General features: G+C 36.0%; 2 protein-coding genes and 1 long non-coding RNA gene across 3 annotated transcripts; 2 read left to right on the top strand and 1 right to left on the bottom strand.

Annotated features, from left to right (window-relative positions):
* The first annotated feature begins 1,728 nt into the window (after positions 1 to 1,728).
* LOC136820117 (coadhesin-like) lies at positions 1,729 to 9,583 on the top strand. Its single transcript, XM_067076355.1, has 10 exons — positions 1,729 to 1,823; positions 2,671 to 2,722; positions 3,192 to 3,487; positions 4,045 to 4,168; positions 4,615 to 4,794; positions 5,097 to 5,267; positions 5,677 to 5,847; positions 6,158 to 6,328; positions 7,147 to 7,320; positions 9,109 to 9,583. Exons 2-10 carry the CDS (start codon positions 2,671 to 2,673, stop codon positions 9,414 to 9,416), a joined length of 1,647 nt encoding a protein of 548 aa, XP_066932456.1. The 5' UTR covers positions 1,729 to 1,823; the 3' UTR covers positions 9,417 to 9,583.
* Positions 9,584 to 9,977: 394 nt separating this feature from the next.
* Positions 9,978 to 14,269, top strand: LOC136820113 (DNA ligase 1-like). Its single transcript, XM_067076352.1, has 2 exons — positions 9,978 to 9,983; positions 13,871 to 14,269. Exons 1-2 carry the CDS (start codon positions 9,978 to 9,980, stop codon positions 14,267 to 14,269), a joined length of 405 nt encoding a protein of 134 aa, XP_066932453.1.
* Positions 14,270 to 15,153: 884 nt separating this feature from the next.
* On the bottom strand, positions 15,154 to 19,269 carry LOC136820136 (uncharacterized). Its single transcript, XR_010848530.1, has 2 exons — positions 18,890 to 19,269; positions 15,154 to 16,787 (listed from the first exon to the last, which is right to left on the bottom strand). It is a non-coding gene; the product is annotated as an uncharacterized lncRNA (long non-coding RNA).
* Positions 19,270 to 21,729: the final 2,460 nt, after the last annotated feature.

Here is a 21,729-nt window from a genome sequence, read left to right as displayed (position 1 = left end):
TCAGATATCAGAAACAAAATACAGTTTACAGTATGTCCCAAAAAAAAGTGGACAAATCTTTATATAAAGTAAGTAAAATCCACAAAACTCATTACCTAAACAAGTTTCCCCGATCTTCCAAAAAACTATATTTCAAATTTTTTTGCTTGATTAGGTTGATTTTTTAGTCTATTGGGCGGGCTCAATAATTCTTCACTGGACCACTTTCACTTAAATTTCTTTGAACCTTTCAAAACTTAGGGATTTTGCTATTAAAGTTTGATAAATACTTGATTTGCTTGAATCTTGTCTTGAATGAAAGAGTTTCTGAGTGTGTCTGATTGAGCTAATGGAACATCGTAGGTCTCTATGGTTTATTTCAGAACACCTCTGTCTCAAAGCATAGGTGGAAATTTTTCCTTAGTGGGGATAAAAACTCCTATTGAAATCCCAATTGGGATAGAAGTTCTATTGTTCAAAAATTAAAAAATCCAGTGGGGATGGTTTTGGAGTGCAACTTTAAAACATTTAATTTCGAGTGGAGATGAAATTTAAGTCAATTTCCCAGTGGGGTTGAAATTCCGGGGTATTTTCCTACCGGGGACAATTTTTTTGCCCGATTTTCAAGTGGGGCTGGGAGTGTTTTAGGGGCAGAAATATCATATGCCGAATTAAAAAAAGTGCCAGACGACTTTCAGTTTTGTTCGAGAATCTGTTTCAAATTCAGTATGCATTTTCCCCCTTATTGGGGAATGAAAGGTTACCAGAAGCCAAATTACTAGCGAGATAGGGTCAATGCCTCCCATTTAGAAGGAACACTGAATAACAAGGTGCGCCAAAGAGAAAAATTATACAAAATATTTCTCTAGTAGGCAAGAAGAAAAAAAATTCTTTAATCACTATAATTTGTCTCCCCAGTCTTGGTCAAGTCTTATTAGGTAGCTCGAAATTTGTTTATATGTTGCTAACTATAGCGCGGCGTCAAAGATTTACGTACAAGAGGTCTCCGTTAACATCCAACGCTAATTTGAATGCTTGTAATAAATGCCAACATTTCGAGAATTGATTGCAAAATCTTAATAAATATATTTTCTTTGTGGAAAATCGAAACAGGTGGAAAACCAACAAAGGATGTTCCCACGTCTTTGACGCAGTATTTAATCCTCCCGTTCCTTATCCAATGAATTCAATCTAGATGTTACCGATCACTTCATTAACAAGAACACGCGAAATATTCCGTTCACAACCAAACAGAAAAATCTTCATCCAAAGTTTATAAGAAACAGAAAATCAAGTCTATTTTCTTCTATCTATCAAGAATGCTCAATGATATTAGAGCTTGTTCAAGTTCTTAACAAGACTTAAAAAACTTAAACAAGAAATAAAAATATCGAATTTCGATTGAATTATAGAATATTTTGAAAGACCCTTTCCTCGGACCTGATCATTCTAAACCTAACAAAATCTTCATTAATAGGGAAAGATTTAACAAAAAAACTACACCTCCAGAACCTATCAGAAAAGTTTCACTTCAAAATTCTTTGTGGATTCTTACAAATAGTCCCTATCCCCGAAATTTTAGTGTTTCACTTAAAATTAATCAAAATCACACTCTAATCTATGAATTCAATTTTAGAAAAATATTAATATGATTTTCATTGATATGTTTGTTAGCTATTCTTATTAGAAGGTGTTTGCCAACGGACAAACAGGCAGACAGACAGGTGACAAGACGATGGGTGTATATAAAGAGGGTGACGCCATCAAAATAGTTTATTGCACCAGTTATATTGGTGAAAAGTGCTTGTTTTGAAGATAGTGGGGCATCGTAAAACTTATTGAAGGTAAGTCCTTTATCTAGCTGACACACAATGTTGTTTTAAAAGGTTCAACACAACTTCAGCTCCGTTTATCCCAGGCTTTATTTATGTCGCTGATGGACGCCAGAGAATATCGAGCCTTATCTGGCGCTATCAGTAACCATAAAATGCCATCAAATGCCATATCGATTTTTCCTACAATCGGTGCCGAAATATTTGGCACAAAAGGGGAATTCCCTCAAAACTTTAAAACCGCAATAATGATTTTTAAGTGCTTTGAAGTACAGTTGGAGAGTAGAGTTTTAACTCTGAGTTTTAACATTCGACTTAAGACTCAGGATCTAAAAGCTGAAAAATTTTCCAATAAGGCTGAGAATATAGCCTGGAAGCCACTTAATCCCTCCCAAATCGATCAATCCAACGAAGCAAAGTGGAAGTACTGAAACTGCAATTTTTGCCCGACCTTTAAATTCTGAAAAATGTTTAAATATACCCAAAATTGCCAATATATTTCGGCGCTGATTGTAGATCTCAACAAACGTTAGATGGATGTTTTTTGGCGTATAAAGCCAGCTGAGGAAACTAGACAAGTAGTAATCGGCTGGACAAGAACTGCTTTGCTATGGTGATATCTATCAAAAAAGTACATCGAACACAATCAGTTGAAATTCTAGTGTTTAGATTACAACTTTTTAAAGTTCGATGTTAAAAATAATTTTCGATATCCGTTAATTAACATTAAATCGGCTAGATTAAATCTGGAAAAAACTACTCCCGGAATTTTTTAGCAAATTCAAAGTTGAAGTATTGATAGTCGCCTCGAATCGATTATGCATAGTTTTATCACATATTTATCATATATTCTTTCTAGATGAAAACAGCAATCATTGTTTTGCTTGGTGTTATTGCTTGCGCCAGTGCAGGTATGTCATAATTATCCCTCTGGTTTTTCGACCGTAGCATAAAGGTAGAGCATCCAGCTACGGTGCACAAGGTTGTGGGTTCGATCCCCAGAAGGGTTATACCATAGATTCCCAAAATGGTACTTGACGCCTCTCTGCTTGATGCTCAGCAACTAAAGAGACGTATCAAGGGTAAGTGGAGAAATCCAGGGAAAAGGAATGGAGAGCTCCACCCCTACCTTCGGGTAGCTATACGAAAAGGGAGCCTTCGGGTCGCCCTTGACTGCGGTTGTAAACTTGCTTACTTTTCGACTTACATTTTTTATGAAGTTTAACTTGAAGAAATGATAAATGATTTTATAGACGTAGAACAAAAAAAGGAATTTTTATGGATGACATCTCGCGAAACTGCGTTAGCGACAAGGAAGCCTTTTTTGTTTGTTTCGTCGAAAATATCATTATTTTTCATCTGATAAATTTTATGTTACAGCCTTCCGAACATGTGACCGCAAGATGTTCGCCAAAGTCGGTTGTTACGCTCGTAACAAGGCTTTATTGCCCGATATGATTTTGAACGGTCGCGAAGTTACCGCTAAATATTTACCTGAAGATGGTTTGATTAGCTGGGAAGACTACAACAGTTACATTCACAGTTTAGCCTGTGAGTGCGCTGAAAAAGCTAAGGAACAAGGCTACAAATATTTCGGTATTGGTTTCTATGGAGAATGCTTTGCCGGCAAAAACGTTGGATTGGCTGGTGTGTTGGCTAAAACACAAATCTCAGATGTAAGTCTCTCTTTCTCAGATTTCTATACCTAGTTAGCTCTCCCTAAAACAACCTTCAAGGCAGTAGTTATTTTTTGAATTAAACAAGGATTTGACCTTTGACCTACAGGGCGTTGGTCTAAAAAGCAGGGTAGCCAATTGGGGTAGCCGCTTGGGGTAGCCAATTGGGCTAGGTTGTGGGGTAGCCATGTATTTCACAGACCAGAGTAAAAAAATAAAAAATTTTTAGATGATGATCCTAATTGGAGCCAGGGGGAAACTTTGAAAAAAATATTGCTTTTTAGACCAATCCCTTAAAGGAAAACCTTCTGTAGGACTTTTAAAGCTCAGATTATAACTGCCGAGCAAGGTCAGTCGCTCATAGGCATCAAGAGAAGTATCTTTTCAGTTATTAAAATAACAAAATACTAACATTACTTACATAGAAATATATTTTACATAAAAAAACACACACAAAGACACCAAAAGTGACAACCTGAGGACCGACTTCTGGGATCAGTTGCAAAACCTTTCAGAAAACCGAACAATAACAACTGGTAACATTTCTTCTACTGTAGCTTTGCATCAGAGGTGACTACACTGCATGTGAGAAGGTGGAAGATGGTTCACACGAGTGTGTTGGAGGAGCTAATGCTGAATACATTTACACCATCCAAGAACAAGCTGCTCAAGCTGAACAAAGTAAGACACCCTCTGCACACAGACCCGTTGACACCCTCTGCACACATAGACTGGAAAAATTGGCCAAAATATCGTACCCCGGTGAAAATATTTTAGTTTTTGTCCCCGCTGAAAATAATCAAATAAACAAATAGTTGCTCCAAAAGATTGCTGTTTTTTTTCATTGTGAATTTTCTAGCCTGAAGATAATACAATTCAAATTCCCAGGCATAAAAACATGAGGAATATCAACCCCCATTGAGTTCCAGTCTGTTTTTTTCCTTTTGCTAACCAAGATCCTATTAAAATCTGAGAAACTTGTTCTAGCTCTGTTCATGATGTTCATTATCGGCTTGACACATTACCCGATAAAAACATATAAAACATCGCACTTTTGATGTTTTTGAATTTGATCTATTATAAGCTCCAATGATTCAAACATGGTTTTCTCTGTTCACACTTACTAGGAATAAACGGTGGTTATGGCAAATGGGCTGAATGGACCCAGTGTGACCAGGAATGTGGTGAAGGAATGCAATTCCGTGAACGTGGTTGCAACAACCCAATCCCCTCAGGTGGTGGTGACGATTGTGAAGCGTTAGGAGATGCTGCTCAATCAAGAAAATGTATGCTCAAAGAATGCCCAGGTAAAACTAAATTGACCAAAAAACTTCTCGCTTATTTAACCGACTGTATTCTGCTTGTAACTTTAATTTGAAAATTGAGAGAAAAACACTTTATGTTGAAGCATACTCTACATATTAAATGTTTTTGGGCATCATCATATTTGCTTCTGATTCTGCTACCCAATCTTGATCAAAGAATTTCCAAAGATGAGTTTTGATTTCTTTCAAAGCAAAGCTCGTTTCAAGAGCAGTAGCTAATCATTACCCTTGAAGTTCATACATATATACGAGATTGTCTTATCTTTATTAATCTATTTTCCTAGTTGACGGAGGATATTCCCGATGGAGTGAATACGGAAAATGCAGCGCGTCGTGTGGAGGGGGTGTTATGAAGCGAACACGAACATGTACCAACCCTGAACCGTCCAATGGTGGTCAACAATGTGAAGGCAAAGCTGAAGAAACACAAGCATGTGGAATGGATCCATGCCCAGGTATTTGGACTTATTATTATCAGAATACTTTGACACTCAGTCAAGTCGTTATCTCAACCTCCCAAGGGTTCAAAAGAGGCTCGAGATTCGAGAGAATAGTTTTGGCTGTGCGGATATAGTTTGAAGAGTGTGGGCTTTAAGCATATTCTTTCTTTAACCTACACGAAGGTGAGACACACTTATTCTTAAGGATCTAGTGCAATCAAAATTATTTCCCTAAGTGGATGTCATTAATCACCCGGCACACTTCCATATTCCCTTACAAAAATGATATCACCTACACCAGACCAGAGAAAAATTTAGATATGATAGGTCTGCAAATCAGACTAGTTTTCTCCTTACTGACTTGGATTGCCTTTGAATATAACTGAAGCTTGACGACAAAAATAACGTTTTCTTTCTTTCACAGTCGACGGTGGTTTCAGCCAATGGTCTAAATATGGTCAATGTACTTTAACTTGTGGCGGAGGATTACGCGTTCGCGAAAGGTCATGCACCAAACCCTCACCAGCACATGGAGGAAAAGATTGTGATGGGTTAACTCAAGAAACTGAGAGCTGCAACTCACAATCATGCCCAGGTAAGTTCGTTTATAACCATTAAAATTAAATCTTAAATCTAACTTGGTTTTCTTCATCAAGAAAAGAAGTGGTCCCGAAACATTGCGTGAACGCAAAAATATCATAATATCAAAAAAGACATAGCAAAGAAATCGAAAAAGTTTCATTACGCAACTGTACTTTAATCTGGAGAATTGTCCCGAAACGTTCTTCCGAAATCAAATAGAACACTATATCGAAAACGATACAAAACTGTAACGTCTGAGCATGGTCTGAATGTAAGAACTTTCAGCTCAATATAATCCTTCTGATGTCACTTCTTTCTTTCAGTTGACGGAGTATGGTCATCATGGGGTTCATATGGAGCATGCTCAAAAGATTGTGGTTATGGTATTGAAACACGCATGCGCACTTGTACAAATCCTGCACCGCAACACAATGGAAAAGGATGTGAAGGCTCCACTAAAGACACAAGAGCTTGTTACAAAAAAGCATGCCCAGGTAATGAAGAAAATTTTTCTTTTCCCATCGTTCTTGACAATAAGAAAATGTGCAGTCTAGAAATGAATAAAATCTTCAAAACTCAAATACTTTTAACCCTTTAAGTGCCAATGACAAGGGCTATGTAGGAGAGCGAAGCCGTCCTGTAATGCCCAGTTTGAGTTTGAATTGAATTGAATTGAATTGGGCTTCATGGTCAAGCAAAAAAAAAATCGAAAGTGAGTCTTTTCAGCGAGATTTTAAGCTAAAAAATCAAAAAATGCAAAAATTTGACAAGAACCTCCAAATTTGGCCCTGCTTTACTTGATTCTGTCTTCCAGTGAAGTAGTTTGAAGTTTTACAACTGGGCACCTTTCTATCATTCAGGCAGGTCCGCGCATCGGGCTTGACTGCTTTAATTTCCCTTACCTTACCCCCCTTAGCCGCCGCCTACCCCGCCCTTCCTAAATCGGTCGGTGCCAAAGGCGCCTAAAAGAAAGAGGAGACTGCAATCTATCCAACGAGCTATGAACAAGCTTCTAACTCCTTCTAGATAAGATAAGCCTTTAAAGTTTGAACTAGCGATTTTCTTTAAAAAACTTAGAAAAAAATGACTGTGGCACTTAAAGGTTAACTGAAGGAGTACCGAAAAATCCCATTTCATTGGCATTCGATTCGTTGGCATCCCCATTCAATTTTCTCCTCTGCATTTTTGTTGGATGGTCTTAATCCACCTTCCCATATCAAATCAGAGCATAAGGCGGGCGTAAAATCGTCCTTTAATGGACGATTTAGATGAGCAAAGTCCGCAACTAGTAACATTGCATCTTTTCTCATAGTTAATGGTAAATGGTCAGCCTGGTCTTCATACACCAGTTGCTCAAAGTCATGTAAAGGTGGTCAAAAGTCACGCACACGATCTTGTACCAACCCAGCACCAGCACACAACGGAAGATCGTGTTCTGGATCGACCAAAGAAACAGTTGATTGTAACCAAAAAGTTAGATGCCCTTGTAAGTGACTCCTTTATTATTGTCTCATATGGACCGGTGTTCATCAAATCATTGGACACTCTATACAAGTTTCTGATCATGAATTTGATAATATTCTGAGATCTCTCAGGTCCTAAGGGCAAAAACAGATTAATCGTTTTGTTACGCTTTTCTGCCTTCCGTAATGAAATTTCTTGCCAAAGTAAAAAGACATAATGGGAGACAAGAGCCAAACTTAATGACAACCCGCCCTGACAAACATCAAAAAATCTAAGACTCCCTACATAAAATACCAAAATATCACTTAACTTGTAACTCCTATACGTCTATGTACTTCAGATTTTCAATACTTAAGCCCTTGCTTTCGACTCCAAGAAATCGAAGTCCCCCAGATAAGTTTGGGCTTTTTTCCGCGCAAAGCATTGTGGGTAATTCTCGGGGGTCAAATCTGAGTTTTCACGTTTTAGAGCCGATATCGTCTATTCCCTTTGAAGAAAGGTTACATATCAAAATGGGTGTTTTACAGAGAAACCTCGCAATAAATTAAACTTTAGGGTTACCTGATGGGTCCTGGTCCTGGGAAAATTCGAAATGTTTAATAAAAAAATAGAACACCAAGACTATCAGTATCAGTAGGGAATAGCTCATTTGGAAATTCAAAACATATCTTTGAAAAAACATACGACCACTCATCTAGGTGCAATGAATACAGACTTACGTAATGTGAAAATAACTCAAATAGTGGATTATTTATTGATATGTTTTGTTCAGTTACCCAGGGTATTAAATCCTTAATTGATCATGTAAATGAAATTTGAAACTAAAAGAAAGCTTTCAAAAAATTCTCAAATTATTTTACTTTATAAAGATCAATGTTTGACAGTTTGTTTATTTTGGACCTGTTGCCTGCGAGGCAAGGAGGTACCTCACTCCAGGCTCTTTTATGCCTTCCCAAAAGGAAGAATCTGAATAATTTAATAATTTTAAAGCTCAGTAACTCACGTGAGCTTTTGGGTTACTTAAAAAATACCTTTTTGTATTTTAATAGGGTCCCCTACCCTGATATCAACCACAAACCGTACTACAAGTAGATAAATATATATAATAAACCTCTGTCTCAGGGACCTGCTGAGAACATTTTAGTCGGTGGGAATAAAATACATCACCAATATAGATGGGAAATCTCGTACTTGATCAGATGATCAGAGTTTCGCAAATTTTGCTTTTTTCCCCTTTTGATAATGGTGACAGAAGCTAGTGTCCTGTCACCGTCATAATTCTAGACAATTGCCCTAAGATAATTGCCCCCGGACAATTACCCCAGGAGAAATGCCCCAGACACCTGCCCCAAATCCCTAAGTCGAAGCACCATAGACATATAAACGGTTTTTTTTTACAAAGGTAATTTTAAAAGACGACGAGGCTCAATTTTATTCAAAATTTAACTGAAAAATTAAAAACACAGGGGCCGCAGCTTTACTTTGAAAGTGGTAGGGCCATGTTTTAGTGTCTGAGACAGGAGTAATTTTGGAAAATTAGCCCTTCTAGACTGCCTAAAACAGGTCTTTTTCAAGATTTTTACCCAGAATTTAGCTGAATCAATAAATTTTCTTTTTACTTTAGCCCAGTTGCCCCCCCCCTCCCGCTGCCGCCGCAGCCCCTCTGTGCTAGTATGAGAGTTTTGAAAAAGCAAAGAGAAATCCGATTTCAAGTCCCTTTTAAGAATATTTATGCCTAAATCAGGAAACAATAAGAAAATAAATCTACATGCTGATTGCACCACTCAATAAATTTCATCATTTTATTTAGACTACACTGCGTACCATATAAACCATGTCTGTGAAGGTGGAAACATGAGAATGTGGTGTACAGATAAACATCAAGTTATCAAGCTATCTGAATACTGGTATGGTAGAACAAACACCAACACGTGTAAAAAGGGTATTAACTGGTTCTGGCATTGGAAAACCGCGTGTAAAGGGGGCTCAAATAAAGTTCACGCCTCATGCCAAAATAAGAATTCGTGCACTGTCTACGCAAACAACAGCTGGATGGGCGGAGATCCATGTAAAGGCACACCAAAATATTACTACGTTAAATTCAGATGTTATGGATAAGTTGTAGTATCGTAACAAAGGAACTTTTAACATCAACGTGCCATATTTCTACGTTTTACGAACATTTTTTTTTTTTTTTTTCAATCATATTTGAAGAAATATAATTTTTGCTTCAAAGAAAAAATACAACTTCAAAGAAATGACCCAGTGAGGTTATCCAAGGCAAATTGACGAATTTTTCCACGACACAGGACAGTGTTTGAAGGTATTTAATAGACCTTAGAGTTTTTAATTTTTCTAAAAAAGTGATGCATCGTGGGATTGTTTCGAGTGTATTACAATAGAATTCCCTTGAGGAATTCGTAAGAGATTTCTATTGTAATACACTCGAAACAATCCCACAATGCATCGTTTCTTTTAATATAAAAAACTCCTAAAGGTCTATTGCGAGAAAACGCATTAAGACAATTATCGTGAAATTTATAATTCTCAGTTCTTATAAACTGAAACTGAAAAGTTTATTTTTATTGGTAACAATCTTTTAAGCTTCCACGCATGCGTGACCCATGGCCCCAATCTAAACACTAGCAGAATGTGTTAAATGGTTTTAATTACGCAACTATGGAGGTATGCAGTCATAGAATTATAAAAGTGAAAATTAAAAGTATACCCTTCCCAAAAGATCAAATTTAATCTTTACTAATTAACTTTTACAAACTTTTGGCACAGAACTTCATCTTAAAAAATTCTAGCAATTTAACGCTGTGGATAGTGGTTTAACACGATTAATTTTGGTGATTAACAATCATTATGTTTCTAGGTCATGTGAGAAAAATGAATCACCCGGTGACACTCTGCCAAGCTGGAATTAAAATTTAACCAAAAGTAACTAGGGATACCGTTATTCTAAAAAATCTTAGTTTTTTCAGAAATGTTTCCCAGATTTATCTTTTAGAGAATGGTTTTAAAACGAGCTAGTTCTGACGAAACGGTAATATCCTTACTTATTAGGTAAAAAGAAGCACGAATGTACCCATTGATTTTAACCCGAAGGGCTAGAGCAGAATCTCTAACCTTTCCCAGGCAAGAAAAAGTGAAGCCACTTATTTCCCATCCAGAACGCGCATAGAACGCGCCGCAATCATGGCGACGGATTGTATCTAGCAGTTCCTTTGTTTTTGATGACTGTATTTTTTGAAATCTAGCGATAGATTTTACTTTCAATTCGGTGTTTGTGTAAAAACCATGTGCGGGCGTTCTGGATGGGAAATAAATGTCTTCATTTCCCATCCTAGAGTCTCGAGTCTAGCCCTTCGGGCTTGGAAGTCAATGGATGTAGCACAACAAAAATGGTCACCCTTTATCATCTCAAGAACGAAGAAAGAGTAGTCCCTGGAGTGGCAACAGTGTAATTCAGGGTTCCTTTTTCTTTTAGTCATCATTCAATCAAAAGTTTTTAACAAATTTTATCGAGCCAAGATAAAACTAATACTCTCGTATCGCAGCCAAGTTGAAAATTCCATTCAAACCAAAAAGTTACTGCAATAATTAGCCGACACTCCTGCCTAAAAGGCGGTCGCAACTAATTAGCAAATCACTTCCCGATGGAGAAACAAACAAAAATGGTCAAGGGTCACTTCTTGATATCATTTCAACGAGAGTTACTAGGTGCGGCAAATCACTGAAAAATTACTAGCAATATAAATTTTCCACACGGTATTAACCATGACGTGCTTAAAACCAGACCCATATCCTCAAATATGAAAAGGCAGACTTCAAGCTATCTCTTAAGCATATTTTAACTTTTAAGTCAAGAAGGAAACTCCATAACATTTTCAGAACGTTTAAACCTGAAAAACGAAATAAGATCAACAAAATCTAAATCAAAATATTACTGTTTCTTACAAAATGTATGTACCTCATCATGAATTCATGAATCATTATACCGCCCTAAGAGACAAAAACACCCACACTATATAACAGTAGTCTACTAAGAAATCGCAATATTAGTGCAAGACCGTTGAATATAATATGATTTGGCATCGAAAGTAACAAACATAATTAGCCTCATCTTGTTGCGCTAGTTCTCCAAATCAGTTAGCTAGTTTATCAATTGCAAAGTGGTCATTAAGGTATTACTTTGAGCCCACCTGAAGAAAATTTAGAACCGATATCATCGTTTACAGTAAACAGTTTCGACCTAACAGGAGGAATTTCTTAGGCTTTTAACACCCACGCGAAACCAATTTTCCACTCTAGAACGATAAACAACGACCGAGCAAAAAGGTTTACATCAAATAATCAATTTAAGGAGAATGATAGAATATTATCATTAAGATACTTTCGATTGTACTCATAACACTTAAACAAAAAGTCTAGAAGTTTCCTTGACAAGGAAGTTCAAGAAGTTTCACTTTAATTGTGCTGTTCCAAAAAAGTTCTATACGAACCTTTTCAAGTCAAAACAAAAGGACATCATTATAAACTATAAAAATTACTCTAAGGCTCTAAGGTACCTGATAGAAGGGGATCAGAACCATCAAAACTTTGGGTTTCTGAAAGCCTCAAGGATCTCAGGACCATTGGGTTTCAAGCCCGAAGGGCTAGAGGCGAAACTTTAACCCTTCTCAGGTAAGAAAAATAGATGCTACTTATTTCCCATCCAAAACGCCCATAGAACGTGCCGAAAACATGACGACGGATTTTTTCTAGCGGTTCTTTTGTTTTGGAGGACTACTAGTCGCGCTGATGATATTGAAAAAAGTGGCTAGAAAACGATTTTCGTGATACATCTCTGAGATATGATTTTTTTTGATGGAGACATCTTTTGAAATCTAGCGATAGATTTTAGTTTCAATCCGGCGTTTGTATAAAAAAACGTGCGGTTGTTCTGGATAGGAAATAAGTGGTTTCATTTCCTATCGAGGAATTTCGCCTACAGCCCTTCGGGCTTGAAACTCAATGCTCAGGACTAAAGTCTCTTGTGACGTGGCTTAGATTTTGATTTCGACAAAAACAAGGAGAATGCATCCGGCCGTGGGTGGATAAAGGAAGAGAGATAATCGAGAGACAAAATGACATAATTAATTAATTGTTCGAGTAATTAGAGAGTCGAAATAGAAGACTTGATTAGTTCCTTGTACAATTTTTTTTTAAGAACATCTAAAATCTTTTAAGCCTCTGGATGTTCTTAACATTTTGCGTTTTAAACCTAAAAGTCTTCTTAACATGTTCTTAATTCCACCATCTTGTGAGTATCTTTGTCAATTTTCTTAAGACATTGGATATTTCAGAGTTTGTTCTCAACTTGTTCTTGATACGACCAAAAAAACCTTATGTTTATAGTTTGTTCTTATAAAAAAGTGTAGCATTTAAGCTACATCCAACTCACGAAACTCACTAGACTTCCAAAAATGTTCATGAAATATGAAGAAGAAAATACATTATCGGTCAAAACTTAGTCGGGCCTAAGTGACTAAATTTTGGCTTGTTGACTAAAATTAGGGCCGACTAAAAATTTGGGCCGACTAAAATTTGGGCCGACTGAAAACTTAGAAATGGCCAAAACTTAGTTATTAGTCGGCCCTTAGGGACTAAACTTTGACGAGGTGACTAAAATTAGGGACGACTAATAATTAAGGCCGACTAAGTTTTGCCCGATAAGGTACCATTTTCACACCATAGTCATTATAAAAAACCCGGGTCTAGCAATGTATTGTTTTAGCTTTTTGTTCAATTTTCTTTTGTTACAAACAAAAGACAAGTTGCGATTTGCATACTTTTTGATCACGTTACCAAAATCTCCTCTTGGGATTGGTCTATTTTCTAATCACATGATCAAAAAGTTTGCAAAATAAATCGATTTCGGTACGTAAGCTTAATCTTTTAACAATAAAAAGAGACAAAAGCCTTCCAGACCAGTGTTTTTATAATGATTATGTTCACACGAATGACTTTCAGATATCAGAAAAAATCGAAAAGTCTAAGCATATAAAATAAGCATAAATTAAGGCTGAAAATGAGAATTTGCCAAACATATTGAGCCTCGACCCGATTTTCGGTATGCTTATAAAAAAAGAGTCAAATTTTCATCAATCAATCATGTTCCTATATAGTTTGCCATAGAAGTCTAATGTTTGTTTCAGAACTCAAAAACTTAAGAACATTTGAAAGCTTCAAAAGTCTTGTATCTCTTCTAATTCTTCTACTTTCCATAAAGTCAACGAAAATCGACCTTCTCAAAATTTCGAACAACATTTTTTAATAACAAATGGTAAATTTTTGCTGAGGCTCGACTGTTCTTACTTTTTGGCATTTTCAGCTTCAAATTGTCTTGATCTTTTTCGATCAAAATATTGGTATTGCAAGCCTTTAGTCCTGCAAAATCGTCAGGTTTTTTCTTAAAACACATGTGCCGTAATTACCTTTTGAACCTTGTTGTTTTGTAAGGAAATTGTTCTCTTTTTAATAAGGAGAGCATAAAATAGTTAAAGTTAAGTTCCCTAAATTCGAAGTATCAAGGATCGAAGTATCAAGAATCGAAGAATCAAGAATCGAAGAATCAAGAATCGAAGAATCAAGAATCGAAGAATCAAGAATCGAAGAATCAAGAATCGAAGAATCGAAGAATCAAGAATCGAAGAATCAAGAATCGAAGAATCAAGAATCGAAGAATCAAGAATCGAAGAATCAAGAATCAAGAATCAAGAATCAAGAATCGAAGAATCAAGAATCGAAGAATCAAGAATCAAGAATCAAGAATCGAAGAATCAAGAATCAAGAATCGAAGAATCAAGAATCAAGAATCGAAGAATCAAGAATCGAAGAATAAAGAATCGAAGAATCAAGAATCGAAGAATAAAGAATCGAAGAATCGAAGAATCAAAGAATCAAGAATCGAAGAAAATCATTAATTTTTCGAAAATCGGAAAAAAAATATTGCCAGAGACAAGCGTATTCCAGTCTCAAATAAACTGAAAATGCGTTGCTGGTTAAAACCCGTATACTGTCAATTCAAAATCAACAAAAAGTGTAATAATATTAATATTCCCAGGTATTCACTCTAAGAGCAAGCACGCTAATTTCACAGGCTGAACCAAAATATCAGAATTTTGGAATCTTTCCGCGGATATGTTATTGATAAAGAAAGAAATTTAAAAAACCTTATCAAATCCGACCACTTTGGCGACCTCCAGGCTTGTCGAAAAGTATTTGCAGAGAAGACAGAAAATTATCATCACATCTTCCTTATTAAAGTTAATAGTCTTTTAAAGAGATGACGATGTTTTTAAAAGGGACGAATTGTCAAAGTCGCTTCTTAACGAAGGGGGGCTTAACAAAGAAATTGTTTTGGTTAAGCGCGCTAGAATTTCAAATTCATAGAGCTATCTTCTGATGGCTGCACAAACAATAAAAACTTTAGAAGTAACCTTGGGCTTTTCGAGAAAAAAAATTTGAATATGAGGGGGGGGGGGGGGTGGAGGATATAACATCATTTAGAAATTAACCCCCCCCCCGGATATTGTGACTTTTGACCCCACAGACAGCAGGTCTAAACCCCCGGACAAGCATTAGTTGACCCCCTGGGCACTCAAAATTACCCTCAAACAGAGCAAAATTACCCCCAAACAGAGCAAGCTTAACCCCCAGACAAGCCAAATTTTGTAGATTTTTCACTACCCCCAGACATTATATCCTCTTCCCCCCCCCCCCCCGTTCGAGCCAAAAATGAAATTAACAGATTATTGCAAAACCAGCAAAGATTACACCCATAAAAAGAATATCGTGTAAGCCTGTCGGTTGTTAAAAGTTTTTCTTAAAACTAAACAGTTTTAAATGTCAATGTATCTGTAAAAAATACAAATTTACCAAAAAAAATCTAAAATTATAGCACAAATAAAATTTCTTTAGATTTTCAATATTTACAACATAAATAATATTTAGTACAAAGTTAAATGATAACCGAGATCAAAGAATAACAGCTCCCCTTGATAAGAGCAATACAATCTGAGGCTAATGACTAAGGCAATTTGAACAACCAAGGTCAGAATTTACCATGAAAGGCGTGCAAAGTGAAAGCGAATCCAATCAGATGGATTGTCAGAAGGGGTTTTAAAAAAATCAAATATTTTGGGACTGGAGTTCAGCAGAATAAAAACTATACCCTTTCTGCTCTCTTTTCACAACAATATGCACTAATATCAGAGCTAAGAACACACCCCCTTCTCAAAAACCCACTGGGAACCCTTCCCACTGGAAAAATCGTCCAAAATATCACCCCGGATATATCCTAGTATACCCTACTGGGTCTGTGAGAAGGAGGTGTAAAAAAGCTTTGGAACTCATGTATTTTTAGGGAATAGCCTCTGATCAACGTTATATTTCCTTGTGTTCTATGATAATTCCGAGATAAAAATGTTGAGCAAAGTCTATAAACTGTTGTAAAAAGACTATTTATAGCAAGGAATTTACACGCCTACAGGCGGACCCATACAAGAATTATACATTGCCCCATATGTATATTGATTATACTTAAATTGGTTCGTGATTTCTTTAAATATCGAATAGAGTCTAATTATATTCAATCAATCAAAAAAACCAACAGATATAAAAAATAGACCTACCGCAATGAATTCTAACATGCAGTAGCCAGCTTTGAAACCAGTGTTAACAACCAACAGTTTTTTAAACGTTTCAAGCGATTTTGCCACGTACTAATTCATTGTAGATCTTTTCGAGGTGCCAGATATAACAACAATATCAGCCATTCATATCCCAGCTCCACTAGAAGTGAGGGTATGTTATCCGCCGCTTTCTCTTGTTACTTACCTCGCCTTGCCTTGATTCATCCGTGTGGTGAAGCATTACCAAAGTTTTCTTTCCATTTTTTTCGATCTAACATGGATGTCAACAAATCTTTACCGGCAAAACCAGTTTCCTCTTCAATAATCGACTTCAGAGTAACATAAGGGCGACCAACACATCTTGGGGCATCTGGACGCCAGCTTATCAATTTACCGGCTGGTTCGTTATGTCTTGTTACTATCACTGAATTATTCATCTCTTTGTTTACTTTAAATTCTGACTACGTTGTTGATTCCTTAACATACTCAAGTTCATTTTCCAAAACCGCCCGGCAATACGCCCAAACAATTTCTTGGCGGTAAGAGTCGTTGAATTCACCTTTCGTGGTTTGTAAACTTTCCTTCCAAAGAAACGAAATGCGTTATCAGGTGGCGGCGGACATTTTTTAGTAATTGGATCAGCTCCTTGCTTGCATTCACGACCAGGCCCTGGTTTTGGTGTGGTGAAAACCGGTGCGTTAGTGACACGTGGTAGAGTTTGTCTTCCGAGAACTTTCAAACCAGGAGGTAGCGTTCCTTTCTGCCGGCGAATAACTTGCGGAACAACGTTTTGACTTGAGACGCTGATCTGGAAAAGAAGATTAAGCATTGTCAGCAAAATTGAGATGAGTGTGGTATAAAATCCAACCATTAGATAAATTATCTTATTCATTCAAAAATTATTTGACGGCAAGCTTGGTCCTCTTCGTTTTTCCTAATGAGCCTAGGTAGTGATGATCAACCTGTCTTAGCAAATTTCAAATTGTGGTTTGAAAATTCAAAAAATTTTTGAGGTTTACCTATATACAGAAGACAAAAACAACGATTTTAAGTGAAATTGGTTGGAATTTTACTTTGACCAGCCTTGCAAATAAATTTACAATTTTTATTTTTTATAAGAAATTTAAACTCTGTAAGGAAACAATTAAAGTGCTTATGATACTTTAAATCTGAAAAGACCCTACTTAATTATTTTCTGTGTAAATTATTCGGGCAATGCATGTATTAATAGCTGTCCTGTTGTCTGAAACTTTGGACACCGGTTTATATAAGTGTAGATTTTAAATAAATCGTGTAAACCACAATAACTGAAGGAGCATAATATATTTTATAAGTTTAATAATTCTATTCTTATAACATGAAAAAAACTAAAATAGATTGTATGAGGAATCTAAAGGGCAATTCACACTTCGATTAGTCGGTTAATTTTCAAGAAATTGCATTTTAATTGGAATAAAACCGCAAAAAAGTAAAACATATACTGTTGACAGGCAAGTTGCATAGTGTTGTTGCACATTCGAGTGCTTTAGCAAATCTTTTATATCGAACACACCCATGATGTATGACTTATTCTTTGAAATTTTTCAATCAACTGTAGGATTTCATATTTAATGGTTTTCATTTATAAAATCAAGTGATGATAGCAATATTGCTTCAAAATCTGGATTATTTACTCGATGGAAATTGTGTTACAAATTCTAGATTTTCTTGATTTCAGAGGTTTTTCACTACCACGTGTACGAATTATTCCAGTAGAAAGTCTTTTGAAAATTGTTGATAAGTGGGCATTTACTAAAGATCAAGGAAAGGTTTTTTGACTTGATAATTTCCATCAAAGTAGAAGAAGAAGTAATCAGTTTTGTCGTATCAAAAATTTGCAGGGTTTTTTAAATTCAAGAATAATGAGAAGTGCTCATATCCTACTAATTAATATTTGACCTAATGAACCATTACATAATATGGAGCTAATATACTATATAATATTGTATATAGACATTAATCAGAATACATTCTTCTCAAATGGAGTGTTACAAGAAGACCTGGTTTAAGTTAAAATCAGTCAGTGATTTTATTGCACTATAGTTGATTGACATTTGATAATTTCAAGCTTTTTAAGTCATTTCTTAACGAATACATCTCTATAAGAAATATACAGTTGGAAACATATTGCCGATAAAAAAATAATGTTCTATTTAAAAAAAAAATTGAGATAAAGAAGAAAGAAGAAGAAACTTTATTCCAAAAGTATTTCCACAGCCTCACTGTATCAAAAATTACAGCATCTTGAAGGTAGATAGTTGAATGTGAAAAACCACTTTATGGCCAAAAGCTCTAACAATTGATATTCTATTATAAATCAGAAGGGGTCAAAGTACATTTAAGTTATTCTTGTAGAAAGAAAAGGTGTTGATAAAGCAGAATTAGCAGAATTAGCATGAGAATTTCTCAAAGTTTGTGCTCAGCTGGCGCACCTACTCCCCGTAAGTTGTTAAAAATTTTTGTTTAAAAAGTGCTGTGGTCCTTATCCATATATCAGACAAGCAAAAAAAAGCGTTATCTCAAGCAGCAGATGCAGATCTAGACAATTATTCTGGACCACCAAAAACACTAGCAAAACAAAAGAATCGGTATAAATGTATAGATAGATAGATAGAGTCGATATTTTACGTGGATAGCCCAGTAATCTAGGACTTTCGTCTTTCGATTGTTTTCATACGGGGTCCACGGCCAGCCGGCTTGGCTATCTATGAACTGAACAGAACATTGGAAGGAGCGGGGATTCGAACCACGAATCCCTGGTTTGAGACGTTGACGCCTATGACCCCTGGCCATTGCTCCTTGAAAAATATAAATAACAAGAATCAATATTTGCAAAAATAAAGACAAAGCAAAAAATAAGTAATAACTCACCATATAAGAAATAATCCACCACACTAAAAAAAATCTTGATATCAGCATTTGTCTATCGATACAATGACACATCATTCCTAAAAAATTGAATCCTCTGGGTGCTCCGTAAGGTCAAAATTGATCATCTGCAGTCTGACTTCCAAAGCTGTCGAGGTCCTAGTCCTTTTATACTACTACACCTCTCGACCGGTATTGTTTTCTATTGCAACCACGCAGATAATGACCTTAATTCCTTTTGATCCCTTCTTTATCAATTGTCTATCTATTGTTTACATCATAAAAAGGGGCTGACCCATTTTTCAAAGTTTAAGAGGTCACACTGGCAGACGACATATGACGCGTCCTTTCCAATCCGCAATCTCCGTATCATTGAATGTATGATATATATTAACCACTATACTGAGTTCGTTTTGTCCAGAATGCAATAATTGAATAATAATTGAATAGGATATGTACTACTTGAGCTCGTTAGGAATTTATCATGGTGTAAAATGACTTGTAAATTAGCGTTACTATAGCAATAACATATATATATAATAAATAACATTAGCGGACTCGTTAGTTTTTTTAAGAAGGAATGAACTTATAAATGGGCTGTTCCATAAAATTTCCATACAGGGGGATGGACAAACCTTTTCAAGGCAAAGAAAACTTTTTAGAAATGTGTGAATACCTTGGAAAAATTCTTTTCATGTCTTAAAGTGAGAGTGGACGAACTAAAATCAGTCTTTTGCCCCCTGGAAATTTTGAAGTCCTTTTACCCCATGGAAAAATGAAAAAATACCTTTTTATACCCCCTAGAAGTTCCTCTCTGTTAACCCCCTGGAAATGTTTGTCTATCCCGCTGTTTGGATATAAAATGGAATGGTTCAATACACGGGTTGCAAAATTATATCAATGCAGTCAAAACATATGATTACTCAAAAAGGTTCCCGTGATTTTATTTCCATGTTACTTGCTTTACAACTTACAGCTGATAACTTTATTATAGTGTCAATAAATTCGAACCAATCAGAAATAAATGTCATGCAACAAGCACAAAAACATTTCGAGTAAAAGCGTGATTTGTCTTCAGACTTTTTATTTTGCAACCTGTGTGTTGGGTCTCCCCAATACTAGGAAATTTTAAAGGGGGGGGTTCACTTTTACGGTACGACGGTATTGGGCCTTTTTATCCCCGGTAAATCGGTATTACCAGAAAAAAACGACGGGATTACGGTATTTCATTTTCTAACGGTATCGGTATTTAGGTAATTAGGCTTCTTTTATCGACGGTACTACGGTATTTGACCCAAATTTTTGTCGGTATGACGGTATTTAAGACCCCTGAAAACCCCCCCCCCCCTTTAAACTGTACAATAGATTTCCTTTTTTAGATATAGCTTTAAACTTTAGTTGATACTCCTGAGCAGACAGCACTTCCCATTTTAATAAGTTGATTTACTTTCTTAAAGCTTTTTATGTATTTACAGTCATTAATTTACTGCAGTCTAATTTGAGGCTTTGACTTAACTGTAATGGAAATTCTTCATTAATAACAAACAAAAGTTTAAATTAGCCTGTCGTCGTGATTGCAGCGCATTCTGAGCGTGTTCTGGATAGGAAATAAGTGCCTTCACTTTTTCTTGCCTGGGAAAGGTTAGAGATTCTGCTCTAGCCCTTCGAAAGCATCCAACGAGGACCTTTTTTCAAACGCCTGTTTCCCAATTTTTCCAGTCAATGATAACTCCTAGAAAGGGGAAATATATATTTTGGGGGAAACAGAACTGATGAAAGTACCACAAACGAGGAAAATGATGAAGGCTCAATATGAATTGATATTTGCTGGGAATTGGAGGAAAATATCTAATTTGGACAACCAAAACCAAATACCTTTTTAAAATTTTTGAAGCCTTCGGATTCTTAGCGAAGTTTCAAGCCAAAAAATGTTCTTAACATGTTCTTATTTTCCCCATTTTTTATGTATTTCTGTCCATTTTCCTAAGAAATTTGGTGTTTAGGAGTCCACAAAGCCTTAAAATCATTGAGTTTAAAGCCCGAAGGGCTAGAGTAGAATCTCTAACCTTTCTCAGGCAAGAAAAAGTGAAGTCTTAAAAAATGCGGCGTATTTTTGACGACAGATTGAATCTAGCAATTACTTTGTTTACGATTGATTTTTTTTTTCTCGAAATTTAGCGGTAAATTTTAGTTTCAATCTGTCATTTGTGTAAAAACCAGGCGAGCCGCTCAAGGCCGCGCAACTTTGGTAGGATTTGTTGGCTTCAAATTCTACCAAGGAGATTCGATTCTAGCCCTTCGGGCTTATACTTCATTGCTTAAAATTTTCTAAACTAGGTCGTTTCGGTCATCAAAGCCTTATGTTCGATATATTTTGTTCGTATAGAAAAAAGTGTACAGTGACTCACCTTCCCATATGGTCTTCTTTTAACCTTTCCAAAATTAAATATATTATTTTTATTATTATTTTTCAGATAAATTGATCTTCGAGAGGGCTCAAAGAAACCATCAAAGACAAAGCAGTCTATATTTTAAACAAAAAACTGACACCTATATGAAAAATTGATGGGATTTTTGTAAAAATGTTCTTTTACTTTCCCTTTTATTGCCGACTGATGAAAAACTAAAGCGACCAAAGTCACCCAGGGTGTGTCAAGGCCTTTCGAAATCATTTTAATTATGTTCTTTTTCAAATCCTATGGAGAAATAAAATGCTATTAATATATACATAATTTTCTTACGTGCACGGTAAACCTCTGAAGGCGCTTGAAATTTAAACATCTGAGGAAAATGATTCTCCCGCGGAAAATTCTACAACAAGAATCTTGTTGTGCGCCGGAAAG

This window comes from Clytia hemisphaerica, unplaced genomic scaffold (assembly GCF_902728285.1).
Source record: "Clytia hemisphaerica strain Z4C2 unplaced genomic scaffold, Clytia hemisphaerica genome assembly, whole genome shotgun sequence".
Classification (NCBI taxonomy): Eukaryota; Metazoa; Cnidaria; class Hydrozoa; order Leptothecata; family Clytiidae; genus Clytia; species Clytia hemisphaerica.
Note: the sequence above shows the minus strand (reverse complement) of the source record. Positions and strands in the feature narration are given on the sequence as shown.

Coding starts and splice junctions, on each gene's coding strand:
- LOC136820117 (XM_067076355.1), top strand. CDS start 2,671: ATGAAAACAGCAATCATTGTTTTGCTTGGTGTTATTGCTTGCGCCAGT. Junction 2,723..3,191: donor TATTGCTTGCGCCAGTGCAG/GTATGTCATAAT, acceptor TTTATGTTACAG/CCTTCCGAACATGTGACCGC. Junction 4,169..4,614: donor AGCTGCTCAAGCTGAACAAA/GTAAGACACCCT, acceptor CACACTTACTAG/GAATAAACGGTGGTTATGGC.